This window comes from Haliotis asinina, chromosome 2 (genome assembly GCF_037392515.1).
Source record: "Haliotis asinina isolate JCU_RB_2024 chromosome 2, JCU_Hal_asi_v2, whole genome shotgun sequence".
Taxonomy (NCBI): Eukaryota; Metazoa; Mollusca; class Gastropoda; order Lepetellida; family Haliotidae; genus Haliotis; species Haliotis asinina.
Window position 1 is genome coordinate 37,793,916 of NC_090281.1, and position 17,612 is coordinate 37,811,527.

General features: G+C 39.9%; 2 protein-coding genes across 2 annotated transcripts; both read right to left on the reverse strand.

Moving 5' to 3' along the window:
* Positions 1–3,290: 3,290 nt before the first annotated feature.
* Positions 3,291–4,824, reverse strand: LOC137271783 (fucolectin-like). The gene is made up of 3 exons (XM_067804184.1): positions 4,776–4,824; positions 4,275–4,523; positions 3,291–3,865 (listed from the first exon to the last, which is right to left on the reverse strand). Exons 1-3 carry the CDS (start codon positions 4,822–4,824, stop codon positions 3,291–3,293), a joined length of 873 nt encoding a protein of 290 aa, XP_067660285.1.
* A 3,290-nt stretch (positions 4,825–8,114) lies between these two features.
* On the reverse strand, positions 8,115–9,648 carry LOC137271785 (fucolectin-like). Its single transcript, XM_067804185.1, has 3 exons — positions 9,600–9,648; positions 9,099–9,347; positions 8,115–8,689 (listed from the first exon to the last, which is right to left on the reverse strand). The coding sequence occupies exons 1-3, from the start codon at positions 9,646–9,648 to the stop codon at positions 8,115–8,117; spliced, it is 873 nt and encodes a 290-aa protein (XP_067660286.1).
* Positions 9,649–17,612: the final 7,964 nt, after the last annotated feature.

Sequence of the window (17,612 nt, forward strand, 5' to 3'; positions counted from 1 at the left end):
CTTGAGCATCAGTCAATGGCGATCTGTATTCTAGTGGAGAAAGGGCGTGTAATATATAGTATTTGAATTCGTAATTGAAGATTTAATTTTAAAAGTCAGCGGGTGTTTCAGTTCACTAGTTGAAGCTGAAATTTGCTATTGAACATCTAAATTACCGACATCTATTGCATAAGACTATATAGGCGACACGTGGCGACCAAGGGATCATTGCTGACGTGTTCTCGGTAATACAGACGTTGTTATAGTCCATTTCTGAAGTTGGCGTAAAAAATAACTTTGAAATTTCATTGGAGCAAAGGCGGTGTAACCATTAGTATGGTTGAGACACTGGGTGGGGCAATAACCAGTATTTTAACACATCTGGTAAGATATATGACTCATGCCTGAAACAGTCGGCATTGCAGACGATTGAAGGCTGTTTCCGCCAAAGATGTCAACGCAGCCATTGTCACAAGGAAGGACAAATGTCAAAGGATAGCATTCAGCTTACAGATTTATTGTCTCATTCAGGTTACATTGGAAACACAAAAGGTAAGAACAAGATACTCCGTATGACTGACACAACTCAGCTATGTTATAATGAAAGGGTCTGACTAAAGGATATATGGTCGATTCCAAAGAAAGGTGTACACAGCTAGGTGCAAAGTCAAACATAGAATTGCGCTGCACCGTGTACTTCTTTTACCTATGTTACCTAAGTCAACATATTTGTTTCTTATGAAAATCAATTGCCATCACTAATCTCTAACTGTGATGTGGATTAATGAGGTTGAAAGTTCATTTTCTGAATTACAAACATCATCATACCTTGTACATCCTGTGATTATATGGATTGGGAGTTTCGCTCTCTTGAGTGATCCATGATTCTGGCGTGGAAATGCAGAGGTAGCTGTTTTCTGTGAGTCGTGGCATATTAGTTTGAATTAATGTCTTAATGTCATTGAACGACATGGAACTATATCTGAATTTGGACCAATCAGATGAATCGATCATGTGAGTACAAATGAGCAAAACCTGTCATTAACTACCCGACATTCAACGGATAATATAACGGAAACGCAATGGATGAGGCATTTTCAAGCATTATTCTCTTCAGACAACGCACCAAGTCTCTATGAATGTCCTAGTACCGATGAGGATGACACAGCAGGTGATTACTTAGAGGATGTGGACGACATGGTACTGGAATCCCCTGTAACAGAGAACGAAATTTGTGACGCGATTCAACACTTGAAAACAGGAAAATCGGCAGGCGTGGATGGAATTCTCTCTTAGATGATTAAATGTTCCATACCAGAATCACTGCCTTTCCTTACCAAATGTTTTAATATATTATTCCAAACAGGTGTGTTTCCTGAAGTTTGGTCGCAGTCTATAATTGTTCCTATTTTCAAGAACGGAAGCGTGGACAACCCGGATAATTACAGAGGGATCTTGCTAATCAGTATACTGGGGAAACTGTTTACCAGTATTGTTAATAACAGACTTACACAGTGGGCAATTATATGTGAATTATCACCAGAAGCTCAAGCTGGGTTTCGGAAAGAATACTGGACGTCAGACCATATTTTTACGTTGTTTGCATTTGTTGAAAAGTATCTTTCCTTTAAGAAACGTAAACTATATATTGTTTTTGTGGACTTCCGGTTTGACTCTGTGAAGAGGCATTACCTCTGGGTCTGCTTACAGAAGAATACTGTACACGGGAAGATGTATGTATTCCTCAGATCTATGTACCAGATCTCAAAATCGTGTGTTCGTGGCGACAAAGGCATAACTGACTTCTTCAACTGTCCACATGGGTTACGCCAAGGATGTGTACTGAACATCCTAACTAAATGTTCAGAGGAATGGAAGCTTAATGTTGATCTGGACAAGACAAACATTGTCATATTTATGGTCAAGTCCCAGCTAAAGATGGATGGAAATTCAAAGGTGACATAGTCAAAGTTGTAAAACAGTACAAGTATCTAGGCGTCTTGTTTACTCAGACTTTGAGCATGAGTAAAACTGTACAAGAACAAGCAACCGGGGCGCAGAAAGCATTCTGTCAGCTACAATCAGTCCTGAATAAAGTTGATGTTATAGCACCCCAGATATTCTTTAAACTGTTTGACGCCCAGATACTACCTATTTTAGTTTACGGCTCTGAAATTTGGTAATGTCAAAGATTTCATTCTATGGAAAAGGTGCACCTGTTTGCATGCAAGAAATTCTTAAATGCTGGACGTTCAACTCCTAACAGCATGGTGTACGGAGAGTGTGGGCACTATCAACTATACATTTATTCTCTCACCCGATGCTTACACTACTGGCTTAAAGTCATTCACATGCCTGCTCATCGCTTACCAAAGAAAGTGTATAACATGATTTACCACTTTAACGAAATTGGCAAAAACACTTTGACTTCTTCAATAAAAAAAAATATTATTCACTTACGCATTCGGCTTTGTGTGGACTTCACAAACAGTGGGCGATTGTAACTCATTTCTCAAGGCGTTTCGAACTCGTAGTGTAGACATGTGTAAGCAGGATTGGCATTCAGGTCAGGAGGAAAGTTCAAGATACGACACATATCGCACCTTCAAATCCGACTTTGAAATAGAGACGTAGCTCCACGACCTTAAAGCTAAACCCCTTAGAAACTGTCTCATTCGATTCCGATCTGGAGGTCAACAAAGGTAGGCACTACAACATCGCTAAAATAAACAGGCGCTGTAAAATATGCAATAACGCAATCGAAGACGAATATCATTTTATGTATATTTGCCCATTCTATGATGAACTCAGAATTAAATATTTACCTACAACTAATTCTATATCCAAACAGGACTTTAAGAAGCTTTTATCTTGGAGAAATCCTACTACCCAGTTTCATGTTGCCTTATATATACACCATGCTTTGATATTTCGCCAAACTTTGTTTTGTCAATTGAATTACATTTCGTTCATCTCATCCATGTTTCTATACTGGCATACGCATGTAACTCTTTTGTATATGGGCCTATGGCCTCATGTGTAATAAATCACTGATTGTGTGATTGACTTGTGAGTTACTTGTATCAAATTATTCAAACAATCACTTGATCCTTCTCATTCATATTGCATCAGTAGAAGAGATGGTCTCAGCTGACACCATGTTAATGAATACAAATAAGATTCAGAATGGTAGAATATTTATTGGCAGGCATTAAACAGTAGCACTGAGCATAGTCAATGACAGAAAATGACACCAAAACGATACTGCATCTTCTTGGGAAAGAACTTCTCGTTCCCCCTGATCACATGTTCTATATGTTTTGCTCTTGTCCTTGCGACGGAAGTTTTTGTTCGGGTTGTTGTAGTTCCGGTTGTTGTGGTTGCGATTCCGGTTCCTGCTGACCATTTGGATGGGCTGATACAGGGGCGGGAATAGTGACACGGTGCATGTCTCCTTGAGGCTCGATCTCGGTGACTGTGACCCCGTCAGGAAGAGATCCGTCATTTCCTGAAGGTGAACCAGCAACACCAGCGTTGGCTACGCCTGCGTTGGCTACACCAACAGAGTTGTATGGATAGTAGACATTGGTTGCAACGTTGACTTGAACCTCGCAGAGAGTGAGTAGTCCTTCGGCATCACCAGTGCTTGTTTTTGTAATACGGATGTAGCGGCCGTTTTGGAAGACGGTGTAGAAATAGTAGTAGTAATAGTAGTAGTAGTAGTAATAGTAGTAGTAGGTTTGGAATGGACACACAATTTCCCGAGACCCTCCGGCCCCGACACCACCGGGGTTTCCGATGGTGCCACAAGTTACAGCAGTGCCTGGGTTAGCAGACAAGGGGTTGTTCTGAAGAATGTCCACCCTGATGTTGTTGAGACGTTCAGCTGCAATGTGACGTTGATGCATATACACTCATGTCATATATCATATATCATTATAGATGTCATATATCATTAGCAATGGTAATCAACCAAATTTAGAGAAATCAGTATTTTGATTCAGTCGAAACTCATTGTCCCCGGATCCAGTTTAACTCAACTTAAATAATTACGTTATGGTTTGTCATTACACTTTAATATGAATAATTACTTTACTGGATATACTGAGATGAATTTACACATGTGCATCTTATGGAACTAATGTGATTGTGCCAAACTGAAACTACACATGAACATTACATGCTCAGAATTAGAGATGTTTGAGGAATCTCTTCATTCAGAGAGCAGGATCGCCTGGAGTCGTCCGTTTTTCTAGTACACACTGTTGATAGTGAATAAATGACTGTACACCTACCACAGCAATCTGCTCTGTTGAAGATCCTGACGCTGTAGATATTGAAATTTGCACCAAGGTCGACAAACCAAACGGGGTTGTCGTCGCCAATGTTGCTGGAGAAGCAGCTGCCTTGAGCGAAGTTGCCGTTTGTGTTGCCATCAACGGCCAAATTGGACATCGCTTGCAGGTCGCCGAACGTGAAAAACGATGATGAACCTGTTGTTCTTCCTGTGGCGACCTGATTCGTTGAAACGAAAACGTTTATTCCTGCAAAAAATAGAAGACGACTAACAAACAGATAGTGTGATCGTATGAATAACATAGTTCCTGTACTTACTTCATGATATGTTTTTAAAGTCGTACTTATCATGGCATGCAGTTATATGAAGAATCGTGTGATCCTTAGTTTTACAAAGTGACGATCTAGCGATGTGACAGAATGCTGCACCATCAACTAACACAAACCAGAGAACTGGATTGTGGATGGTATCATGATAAATTCGCGAACAGCCATCTCACCTTGGGCAGAGCCCAGCAGCATCAACACGGAAAAGAAAAGGCCAACCATCTTGAGCATCAGTCAATGGCGATCTGTATTCTAGTGGAGAAAGGGCGTGTAATATATAGTATTTGAATTCGTAATTGAAGATTTAATTTTAAAAGTCAGCGGGTGTTTCAGTTCACTAGTTGAAGCTGAAATTTGCTATTGAACATCTAAATTACCGACATCTATTGCATAAGACTATATAGGCGACACGTGGCGACCAAGGGATCATTGCTGACGTGTTCTCGGTAATACAGACGTTGTTATAGTCCATTTCTGAAGTTGGCGTAAAAAATAACTTTGAAATTTCATTGGAGCAAAGGCGGTGTAACCATTAGTATGGTTGAGACACTGGGTGGGGCAATAACCAGTATTTTAACACATCTGGTAAGATATATGACTCATGCCTGAAACAGTCGGCATTGCAGACGATTGAAGGCTGTTTCCGCCAAAGATGTCAACGCAGCCATTGTCACAAGGAAGGACAAATGTCAAAGGATAGCATTCAGTTTACAGATTTATTGTCTCATTCAGGTTACATTGGAAACACAAAAGGTAAGAACAAGATACTCCGTATGACTGACACAACTCAGCTATGTTATAATGAAAGGGTCTGACTAAAGGATATATGGTCGATTCCAAAGAAAGGTGTACACAGCTAGGTGCAAAGTCAAACATAGAATTGCGCTGCACCGTGTACTTCTTTTACCTATGTTACCTAAGTCAACATATTTGTTTCTTATGAAAATCAATTGCCATCACTAATCTCTAACTGTGATGTGGATTAATGAGGTTGAAAGTTCATTTTCTGAATTACAAACATCATCATACCTTGTACATCCTGTGATTATATGGATTGGGAGTTTCGCTCTCTTGAGTGATCCATGATTCTGGCGTGGAAATGCAGAGGTAGCTGTTTTCTGTGAGTCGTGGCATATTAGTTTGAATTAATGTCTTAATGTCATTGAACGACATGGAACTATATCTGAATTTGGACCAATCAGATGAATCGATCATGTGAGTACAAATGAGCAAAACCTGTCATTAACTACCCGACATTCAACGGATAATATAACGGAAACGCAATGGATGAGGCATTTTCAAGCATTATTCTCTTCAGACAACGCACCAAGTCTCTATGAATGTCCTAGTACCGATGAGGATGACACAGCAGGTGATTACTTAGAGGATGTGGACGACATGGTACTGGAATCCCCTGTAACAGAGAACGAAATTTGTGACGCGATTCAACACTTGAAAACAGGAAAATCGGCAGGCGTGGATGGAATTCTCTCTTAGATGATTAAATGTTCCATACCAGAATCACTGCCTTTCCTTACCAAATGTTTTAATATATTATTCCAAACAGGTGTGTTTCCTGAAGTTTGGTCGCAGTCTATAATTGTTCCTATTTTCAAGAACGGAAGCGTGGACAACCCGGATAATTACAGAGGGATCTTGCTAATCAGTATACTGGGGAAACTGTTTACCAGTATTGTTAATAACAGACTTACACAGTGGGCAATTATATGTGAATTATCACCAGAAGCTCAAGCTGGGTTTCGGAAAGAATACTGGACGTCAGACCATATTTTTACGTTGTTTGCATTTGTTGAAAAGTATCTTTCCTTTAAGAAACGTAAACTATATATTGTTTTTGTGGACTTCCGGTTTGACTCTGTGAAGAGACATTACCTCTGGGTCTGCTTACAGAAGAATACTGTACACGGGAAGATGTATGTATTCCTCAGATCTATGTACCAGATCTCAAAATCGTGTGTTCGTGGCGACAAAGGCATAACTGACTTCTTCAACTGTCCACATGGGTTACGCCAAGGATGTGTACTGAACATCCTAACTAAATGTTCAGAGGAATGGAAGCTTAATGTTGATCTGGACAAGACAAACATTGTCATATTTATGGTCAAGTCCCAGCTAAAGATGGATGGAAATTCAAAGGTGACATAGTCAAAGTTGTAAAACAGTACAAGTATCTAGGCGTCTTGTTTACTCAGACTTTGAGCATGAGTAAAACTGTACAAGAACAAGCAACCGGGGCGCAGAAAGCATTCTGTCAGCTACAATCAGTCCTGAATAAAGTTGATGTTATAGCACCCCAGACATTCTTTAAACTGTTTGACGCCCAGATACTACCTATTTTAGTTTACGGCTCTGAAATTTGGTAATGTCAAAGATTTCATTCTATGGAAAAGGTGCACCTGTTTGCATGCAAGAAATTCTTAAATGCTGGACGTTCAACTCCTAACAGCATGGTGTACGGAGAGTGTGGGCACTATCAACTATACATTTATTCTCTCACCCGATGCTTACACTACTGGCTTAAAGTCATTCACATGCCTGCTCATCGCTTACCAAAGAAAGTGTATAACATGATTTACCACTTTAACGAAATTGGCAAAAACACTTTGACTTCTTCAATAAAAAAAAATATTATTCACTTACGCATTCGGCTTTGTGTGGACTTCACAAACAGTGGGCGATTGTAACTCATTTCTCAAGGCGTTTCGAACTCGTAGTGTAGACATGTGTAAGCAGGATTGGCATTCAGGTCAGGAGGAAAGTTCAAGATACGACACATATCGCACCTTCAAATCCGACTTTGAAATAGAGACGTAGCTCCACGACCTTAAAGCTAAACCCCTTAGAAACTGTCTCATTCGATTCCGATCTGGAGGTCAACAAAGGTAGGCACTACAACATCGCTAAAATAAACAGGCGCTGTAAAATATGCAATAACGCAATCGAAGACGAATATCATTTTATGTATATTTGCCCATTCTATGATGAACTCAGAATTAAATATTTACCTACAACTAATTCTATATCCAAACAGGACTTTAAGAAGCTTTTATCTTGGAGAAATCCTACTACCCAGTTTCATGTTGCCTTATATATACACCATGCTTTGATATTTCGCCAAACTTTGTTTTGTCAATTGAATTACATTTCGTTCATCTCATCCATGTTTCTATACTGGCATACGCATGTAACTCTTTTGTATATGGGCCTATGGCCTCATGTGTAATAAATCACTGATTGTGTGATTGACTTGTGAGTTACTTGTATCAAATTATTCAAACAATCACTTGATCCTTCTCATTCATATTGCATCAGTAGAAGAGATGGTCTCAGCTGACACCATGTTAATGAATACAAATAAGATTCAGAATGGTAGAATATTTATTGGCAGGCATTAAACAGTAGCACTGAGCATAGTCAATGACAGAAAATGACACCAAAACGATACTGCATCTTCTTGGGAAAGAACTTCTCGTTCCCCCTGATCACATGTTCTATATGTTTTGCTCTTGTCCTTGCGACGGAAGTTTTTGTTCGGGTTGTTGTAGTTCCGGTTGTTGTGGTTGCGATTCCGGTTCCTGCTGACCATTTGGATGGGCTGATACAGGGGCGGGAATAGTGACACGGTGCATGTCTCCTTGAGGCTCGATCTCGGTGACTGTGACCCCGTCAGGAAGAGATCCGTCATTTCCTGAAGGTGAACCAGCAACACCAGCGTTGGCTACGCCTGCGTTGGCTACACCAACAGAGTTGTATGGATAGTAGACATTGGTTGCAACGTTGACTTGAACCTCGCAGAGAGTGAGTAGTCCTTCGGCATCACCAGTGCTTGTTTTTGTAATACGGATGTAGCGGCCGTTTTGGAAGACGGTGTAGAAATAGTAGTAGTAATAGTAGTAGTAGTAGTAATAGTAGTAGTAGGTTTGGAATGGACACACAATTTCCCGAGACCCTCCGGCCCCGACACCACCGGGGTTTCCGATGGTGCCACAAGTTACAGCAGTGCCTGGGTTAGCAGACAAGGGGTTGTTCTGAAGAATGTCCACCCTGATGTTGTTGAGACGTTCAGCTGCAATGTGACGTTGATGCATATACACTCATGTCATATATCATATATCATTATAGATGTCATATATCATTAGCAATGGTAATCAACCAAATTTAGAGAAATCAGTATTTTGATTCAGTCGAAACTCATTGTCCCCGGATCCAGTTTAACTCAACTTAAATAATTACGTTATGGTTTGTCATTACACTTTAATATGAATAATTACTTTACTGGATATACTGAGATGAATTTACACATGTGCATCTTATGGAACTAATGTGATTGTGCCAAACTGAAACTACACATGAACATTACATGCTCAGAATTAGAGATGTTTGAGGAATCTCTTCATTCAGAGAGCAGGATCGCCTGGAGTCGTCCGTTTTTCTAGTACACACTGTTGATAGTGAATAAATGACTGTACACCTACCACAGCAATCTGCTCTGTTGAAGATCCTGACGCTGTAGATATTGAAATTTGCACCAAGGTCGACAAACCAAACGGGGTTGTCGTCGCCAATGTTGCTGGAGAAGCAGCTGCCTTGAGCGAAGTTGCCGTTTGTGTTGCCATCAACGGCCAAATTGGACATCGCTTGCAGGTCGCCGAAAGTGAAAAACGATGATGAACCTGTTGTTCTTCCTGTGGCGACCTGATTCGTTGAAACGAAAACGTTTATTCCTGCAAAAAATAGAAGACGACTAACAAACAGATAGTGTGATCGTATGAATAACATAGTTCCTGTACTTACTTCATGATATGTTTTTAAAGTCGTACTTATCATGGCATGCAGTTATATGAAGAATCGTGTGATCCTTAGTTTTACAAAGTGACGATCTAGCGATGTGACAGAATGCTGCACCATCAACTAACACAAACCAGAGAACTGGATTGTGGATGGTATCATGATAAATTCGCGAACAGCCATCTCACCTTGGGCAGAGCCCAGCAGCATCAACACGGAAAAGAAAAGGCCAACCATCTTGAGCATCAGTCAATGGCGATCTGTATTCTAGTGGAGAAAGGGCGTGTAATATATAGTATTTGAATTCGTAATTGAAGATTTAATTTTAAAAGTCAGCGGGTGTTTCAGTTCACTAGTTGAAGCTGAAATTTGCTATTGAACATCTAAATTACCGACATCTATTGCATAAGACTATATAGGCGACACGTGGCGACCAAGGGATCATTGCTGACGTGTTCTCGGTAATACAGACGTTGTTATAGTCCATTTCTGAAGTTGGCGTAAAAAATAACTTTGAAATTTCATTGGAGCAAAGGCGGTGTAACCATTAGTATGGTTGAGACACTGGGTGGGGCAATAACCAGTATTTTAACACATCTGGTAAGATATATGACCCATGCCTGAAACAGTCGGCATTGCAGACGATTGAAGGCTGTTTCCGCCAAAGATGTCAACGCAGCCATTGTCACAAGGAAGGACAAATGTCAAAGGATAGCATTCAGTTTACAGATTTATTGTCTCATTCAGGTTACATTGGAAACACAAAAGGTAAGAACAAGATACTCCGTATGACTGACACAACTCAGCTATGTTATAATGAAAGGGTCTGACTAAAGGATATATGGTCGATTCCAACGAAAGGTGTACACAGCTAGGTGCAAAGTCAAACATAGAATTGCGCTGCACCGTGTACTTCTTTTACCTATGTTACCTAAGTCAACATATTTGTTCCTTATGAAAATCAATTGCCATCACTAATCTCTAACTGTGATGTGGATTAATGAGGTTGAAAGTTCATTTTCTGAATTACAAACATCATCATACCTTGTATATCCTGTGATGAGATGGATTGTATGTTTCCTAACATCCAGATTCACTGTTCTGCATGCGCAGTATATCAATGATTATAGCAAATCTGAAGCCATAGCATAGTTTCTTATATGTTTAATAACCCCAAGCTTTACGAAAATAGATCGATTTCGGTATCTCTGTAAGTGAGATACCACCACTCACTGTTCTTTTCAGAAAGAAATCATGTTACATATCTATCTAAGTCATCTGAAAGACAACGGTTGGAACATTCGGTAAGTACAACAGATTTGAAAAACATCAGAAACTAAATTTTATGTGGAAGTTATTAAAGGCAGTACTTGTACGTAACAAATATCACATAATTCCTTGTATTTTCCTAAAAGTCAAACTAAATCATAGTGGGTTTATTGAAACATGGACCAGTTTAGACAGAGTTTATCTAAGTACATAGGACATGTGAATATAGACTTATTACTACCAGTTTAAGGCTTTATGGTTGATGTTTCGCCCCAGTGTATGCCGGAAAGTAGCAATGGTATAACAGACGGAAAAATACTTCTCGTCAAAGGTTTACATTCACTGGAAACACTCAGTACATGTGTTATATGCAATTAATTACATTACATCAACGTTTGATTTCTCCACAAACGTGGGGGAAACCAACTGCAAACCTTATGGAAATGGCTTGAAGATGCATCGTGCATCAAATTGCTGATGAAAATGTGGAAATATGCAAAGATTGTGCAACAATCGATGCGTTTTGGTGTAACGTTTTGTTGAGAATTCACAAATTTCCATCATTTATCGAACTCATGTCAACAATCATTTTCCTATACAATGCATCAGTTCATGTCTATGCAGTACTTTTGAACAGTATCGTATAAATTGGGTTTTAAACAGTCGCCTGAAGTAAATGGCTATATGTACACTAGTGAGTCTAATCTTTTGATGAGAAGTATTGAAATTGAACTTAAATCGTCACCTAAAATTGTATTTACCAAATGTGTCTGACATTTGTGTTCAAAGACAACACATCACAAATGTTCAAAACGCTTACCATAACTATTACCATATACCATTATGTCCAGATAAACATGTCACTAAAACAATCAATACTTTATACGTCTTACAGAACAATGTCCCTGACAATTGCGATTAGCTAGACTTTTACAGTTTCGACTACAAGAACGAGCCACCCACGAAAAACACATACCTTTGACACATCTAATTACTAAATCCATGCATCTAACTTCTATTACAGTTTCAATGCTCCTGTGTTCGCAAATGCCTTAAGGACAGCCGTTAACTAGACATACAACATCAAACACATTGACTATTGTTACCTAACAATACGGAATGTTACCAACGAAAACACGTGCTACTGATGAACCAGTGTTAGATAAGCCACTACCTGACAATGTCCCCAGTTTGCGTGTATGCTAAGGCCCTCCAGATCATTCCATTTGAAACATTAGTGAAACAGGTTGTCGCATACCACTTGACTTGACGCAATTTCCTAGTATGCGGGAAATATGCTAAACAGAGGCGGCATTGAGTTCACGCCACAGTCAGCGTGTATTGCTTAATCCCCGATCTACCTCATGTACCCGTAGCAACCGAGTGTATTCGTCTACATTCCCTGCCCCGCCTACTTGTCACAAACGCGTTTACAGCGCAGGCTCATCTGATACATGCCAAGCAGTAAGAACCTACCGTTTATCGCCTTCCGATATCTTGCAAACGTTTACCTTTATCACCTCCAAGATAAACTTGTTTTCTGACATTTCAATCAAAAATAATTCAGTGTATCACTGTAACAAAGTCTAAACCACGAACTGTTGTGAATTCCTGAATAAAACACTTTATTGAACGCTCAGTTATGTAGCCATTTGAAATTCCAAGGAACCATTTCAATCCTTTAACAGGCAGTTCAGGTACATAGTCAGTTTTATTTATCAATTTTTTAAATAGTCTTCTTCAGTGTTATAAATTATGTTATAGCAGCGTATTGTGTTCTTCTTCAGTGTTATAAATTATGTTATAGCAGCGTATTGTGTTCTGTGCATCACTTGACATGCATGCAGTTTACGTACAAATACCGGGAACCACATGTCGTACCAATTTGAGCTCCCATGTCAATGCCCCTTGCAGTCTGAGGCATTTTGTATACAGAAATAAAACTTAGACCTAGCGAAAATTAAAGTTGGCTAGTTGTAACAGTTGTCATATGCAATAGTCCATGCCGATCAATATGTCCACAATTGGTCTGGAACTCAATTTTGGAAACTCAATGTCATGTAAGTGTTTCCAATCACGTGCATGTTTTTGCCAGTCAATAACCTTCATCATTCCTGTGACCTTTGTTGTAGTTAGCGCAGATATGTTTATGTCCACCGAACCATCAAGACTTTCTAAACCTACTTCAACAGTCATGCTATTAAAGGTTTCCTGCTTGCTGTTCAGAACATTAACAGATACTGTCTGTCTTTGACCATGTACCCCTAACTCTGATACTACGTCTTCATTAATGTATGTCTGAGTGCTAGCATCATCAAGAAGAGCATTGACCTTTATTCTTCGCGAGCCATTCTTTAGAATAACTGGAACTGTTCTGAGGGAAGATACATAATATCCATTTGTTGTTGATGACATTGTGGTTGTTTGTTTATTTTCTGTTTTACAATTTTCAGAGTTGTTGCTACTGTTTCCATAGTTCCTTGTCTGTGATTTTACCCAGTTACTGTCATGTAGTAATCTATTATGTGTCGACCGACATCCTTCAATACCACATGGGATGTTTGTGCGACATAATTTCCCAACATGACGCGTACCTAAACACCGAAAGCACAGTTTCAGTTCTTTAGCTTTAGTCCATCGGTTTTGGATATCTAACTCTCTGAAACGTTTACAAATTCCTATTTGATGACCCTTCTCATGACAGAAGTTACAGAACTGTACCTGTGGCCTGCCAAAGAATGACCCTGACTTTTGACTGTACCTATGTTCCTTCTCTTTAGGCTTTTCAGTGATGCCTAGTTTTACCTCAGATGCAACTGTTTGAAATTCAGATTCTTTAAGCACCCATTCTCTTAAACATTCCACTGATTCCTGACGTTGGATTTCAAACAACCATCTTTGATAATTTGTTATCATTGATCCTGTCATTTTTCGCATCAGCTGGGAATACAGACAACCGTCACCCAGTTCTTCTATTTTATCAGCTTCTCTGAGACTGACAACAGTGATGTCTAAAAGGTCTGCGAAGTTCTCTAGATCTTTGGCGTTACCTGGACGAATTGGTCTGAAGTTATAAACTTCTTCCATTTTCAAAGCGATTTGCCTTCTCTTACCTCCATATTTTCTCTCCAGTCGTTCTAAAGCTACATCATAAGCTGCTGCAGTGTGCCCTAACCTTGAAATGACCTCAGAAGCCTCTCCAGCTAAGTATTGTTTTAGCTGTAACAACTTGTATTCATTAGTAGCATTGGCTTTGTCCACACATGCAATGAAGGCAGTCTTCCAGCTTTCATATTCTTTGATGTTGCCATGAAACACAGGAATTGAAACGCGTTTGAGTTTAGTCCGCATATCATCACCTATTCTGTCATCTTGTGATGCTGTATTAATTCCCTTCCAAGCATCATCTCTCTGATCTACATATGGAACACCTTGTTTATTAGATTCATTAACACCTGTAGCTTCATGTGTAACAGTGATGTGTTTCTTTGTGTCATTTGTGCGAAACAGTCTTGACATCCCTGATCTTAAACTAGTAGATGAACTTTCATCTGACCTGCCGCTCAAATGAATTCTTGCGGTTTGTATAGTCTCATCACTAACTTCCAGTACATCATCTATTTCTTTACTGGTTTTCTTAGCTTGATCACAATCATTACCTTGGTCGTATGCCTTGGAGAGTTCATACAATAAGCTAACAACCTTATCCTGCAGTGAACTCACCTTATCTATCTCATCCCTAACTGCTTTCTTTGTGGGAAGATGCTCTCCATCAATTAAACTCAGCATCGTGTTCTGAGCTTTTGTCAGTGCAGACTTAGCTGCTGTCTTTTGTTTTTTAAGCTGGGCAATTCTTAACTCCAGCTTGTTAACATCACAAGTAACCTTTACAGACTTCTTCACTTTATCTTCTGATTTGTCTATATCAGACATGTTTGTTGATTTATCAACCAATGTAATGAAACAACTACCAAAATAAAAGCATGTGTCTATGAAACCTATAAAAAAACTATTACTATCCCTAAGTGTAGCTAGTGCAGAGTCAGAGAAACCACGCTCTGCTACCAATGTAACGCAGTGGAAATTAAACTAAAATATAAATTTCGACTTACCTTTCAAACCAAATCTTTTAACTAACTAAACATGAACTCCCCTTTAAACAACTAAACGTGAAATCCCCTTGTAATCAACTAAAAGTGAAATTCCGTTGTAATGTAATGAAATGTAAAATATATGCAATGAAAATTAAACTAAATATGCAAACCTGTCTATTTAGTTAATCCTACTCTATCTATCTATCTATCTCTCCTATTTCTATTTTACTGTTTTGTGTCACAAACTACTGGAGAGCTACTCGTCTATTCTGTCTCCAGCGCTCAACACTCAAAATCTGCCACATGTTCAAGATGCCCAGATGAAAAGTGCACAAAATCCCGTGCAGCACGAAAAAGTCAATGACATGCTCCGAAACGGCTGCGTTTATGCCATCAAACCACAACGCCCGTGAACACAATCACAAACCCTTCAGAACAATGTTATTGTGACATGGGTTTATGTGTATAACATGCTTACGGAAAATGTGAAATACAATAACTATTGACCAAGATGTTGTCTGGTCTCATCTATGATGACTTCTAAATGGAACACATGGCACGTGTTGTCATTCCACCAATCTATGTGAATGTGATTAGTTTTTGGTACTTGCAGGAAACGCTTTGGGATTTAAAATTTACTTATGAATAGAGCTTTTTTTGTGTGGTACTTTCGTAAAAACTGAACAGGAAATGTAGCAAGGTACCCAGTTCACAGCTGGGTGGACCGGGACACACAGTCATAGTTTGCTGTACCCGCAACTGGGTGTATGCATGTATTCATGTGGCCTCCATCTGGTCATATACGAACGGATTCGTGGGGTCTTAAAGTGCACAGGGTTGTGAACTGCACACTAGGGGTTGTCACAACACGGAAAGAGTCTGCACACAATGTTGACTCCAAGGTTTTTACACCCAGTCACAGGTTGGGCTCGATCCCGACACCTCAACCTCGCTGGAGCGCCTTAACCAGCTCGCCCTCCGCGATATAACGGAATTATTATATAACACCATTGCATCTGATTGCTTCACATATTAATGCTGTAAAAGGTAATACACAACATAACCTTGTCTTTCATTCACATCAACTGACAGAGTCATTAAGAGCTGTGTATGTTGGTAACTCATAACAATACCACCTGAAAACAAATTACCAAAATTACAAATTAGGCGGATCCATTCACTGAATATTTGGTAATCTGATTAATAAACTTATGTTTATACAGTTTGAATAGTATTTAATATATAACATGCTTTCAAACATTTGTAAAATGTAAGTAAACTTTGAGGAACAACAGTTTCATTTTCTCATACGAAAACCATGATGATTTGTTCCAAGTTGTTCAACAAGTTATCGGTTGTGGACTGTTGAGGACTAACCATATTGCTTCAAGGGTTATGACATTTGACGTCTTTGAACAATCGAGTATGTTCTTCCTCCATAGTTGGAAATGGACAACATTGAGACCTGAACTAATGGAGACATATCTTCACATGTGCAAGAAGTACTAGAGAGGTCACACAGATTACTACATCAGTGCCTGTCACATTCTCACAGTCAAGGCACCCCTGGCGAGCCACCTCCTCGTTGTGAGTGCTGGGTAACGCCAAGAGCTCGCCGACTCCCCTGTAGTGGACCCGGGGGGGATATTGGGTCCACTAACCCGTTTGCCGTGGGTTGCGGCCTGTGTCGGCGGAGGAGGGGATCCTGGTGGTTGAGGGCAATAGGGGCCTGCAATCGTGTTCCTGTTGCTCAATACACCACTTTGGCCCTGACTTCGCCTAGACGGGTGGTCGAATAGGCCCGGTTCGACCAATCGGCTGGTCACGCCAAGCCCTGTGCTACATTTGTTTACTGTTGTGAGAAAATTACCAAATTATAACATGTCTAAAGACTTAGCGAATGTTTTGATCTTAATGTTGTTTGTTTTTGCCTAGAGTCGTATGCCAGAAGGCGGTGGCTCATGGGCCAATCTGGCGGAACTATTAATCTTCTAATTTTTCTGCTGGAGTATATCATCCGGGTATCCTTGGTGCTGCAAGCTGGAGATCCGCTTGTTTTTAGCAGTGTCCTTGTGATACTCCGTGGTGGGTTGGGAGCTCGGATGATGAAATCTCAACACTAAATATGGCTTATGAAATCCCCACACAAAAAAACCAAACGTCCTCTTGAGAATGATGTTGATGATGATGACCTTCGACCGTACAGATCAATTGAGTTTTGGCCACGCTTTCTTGTGATTGAATCTGTTGATAAACACCTATCAAATTGAACCCGTTCGCAGTTGCCAAAGGTATTCAAGGTATTGCCGGGGAAGTTAAGGACATCAAACGGTTACGTTCAGGTGCACTGCAGATTGAGTGCGGGAAACGGCAACAGTCAGTTAATTTGATGAGCATAGAATCGCTTGTTGGAATTCCGGTTACTGTATCTGCTCACAAGACGTTAAACACGAGCAAAGGGATCATCAGAGACCGTGATCGGTTGTTTTCTGACATGACAGAACTTGACATCATGACTGAAATGAAAGATCAAGGTGTGCTCGACGTCAAACGCTTTTCAATCCGTAAAAATAATGAAAGTGTTCCAACCAATACCTATCTGTTCTCATTTTCTTCTCCGACAGTTCCAAAATCATTGAAGGCTGGTTACTGCAACATCAAGGTTGACCTGTACATTCCGAACCCGCTGAGATGTTTTAAATGTCAGAAGTACGGCCATGGTGTAAATACTTGTACATTGTCCGTTGTGTGTGCTCACTGTGGTGAGAAGACACACACAACAGAAGATTGCACTAGTGACTTTAAAAAATGCACCAACTGCTCAGGCGACCATTCCTC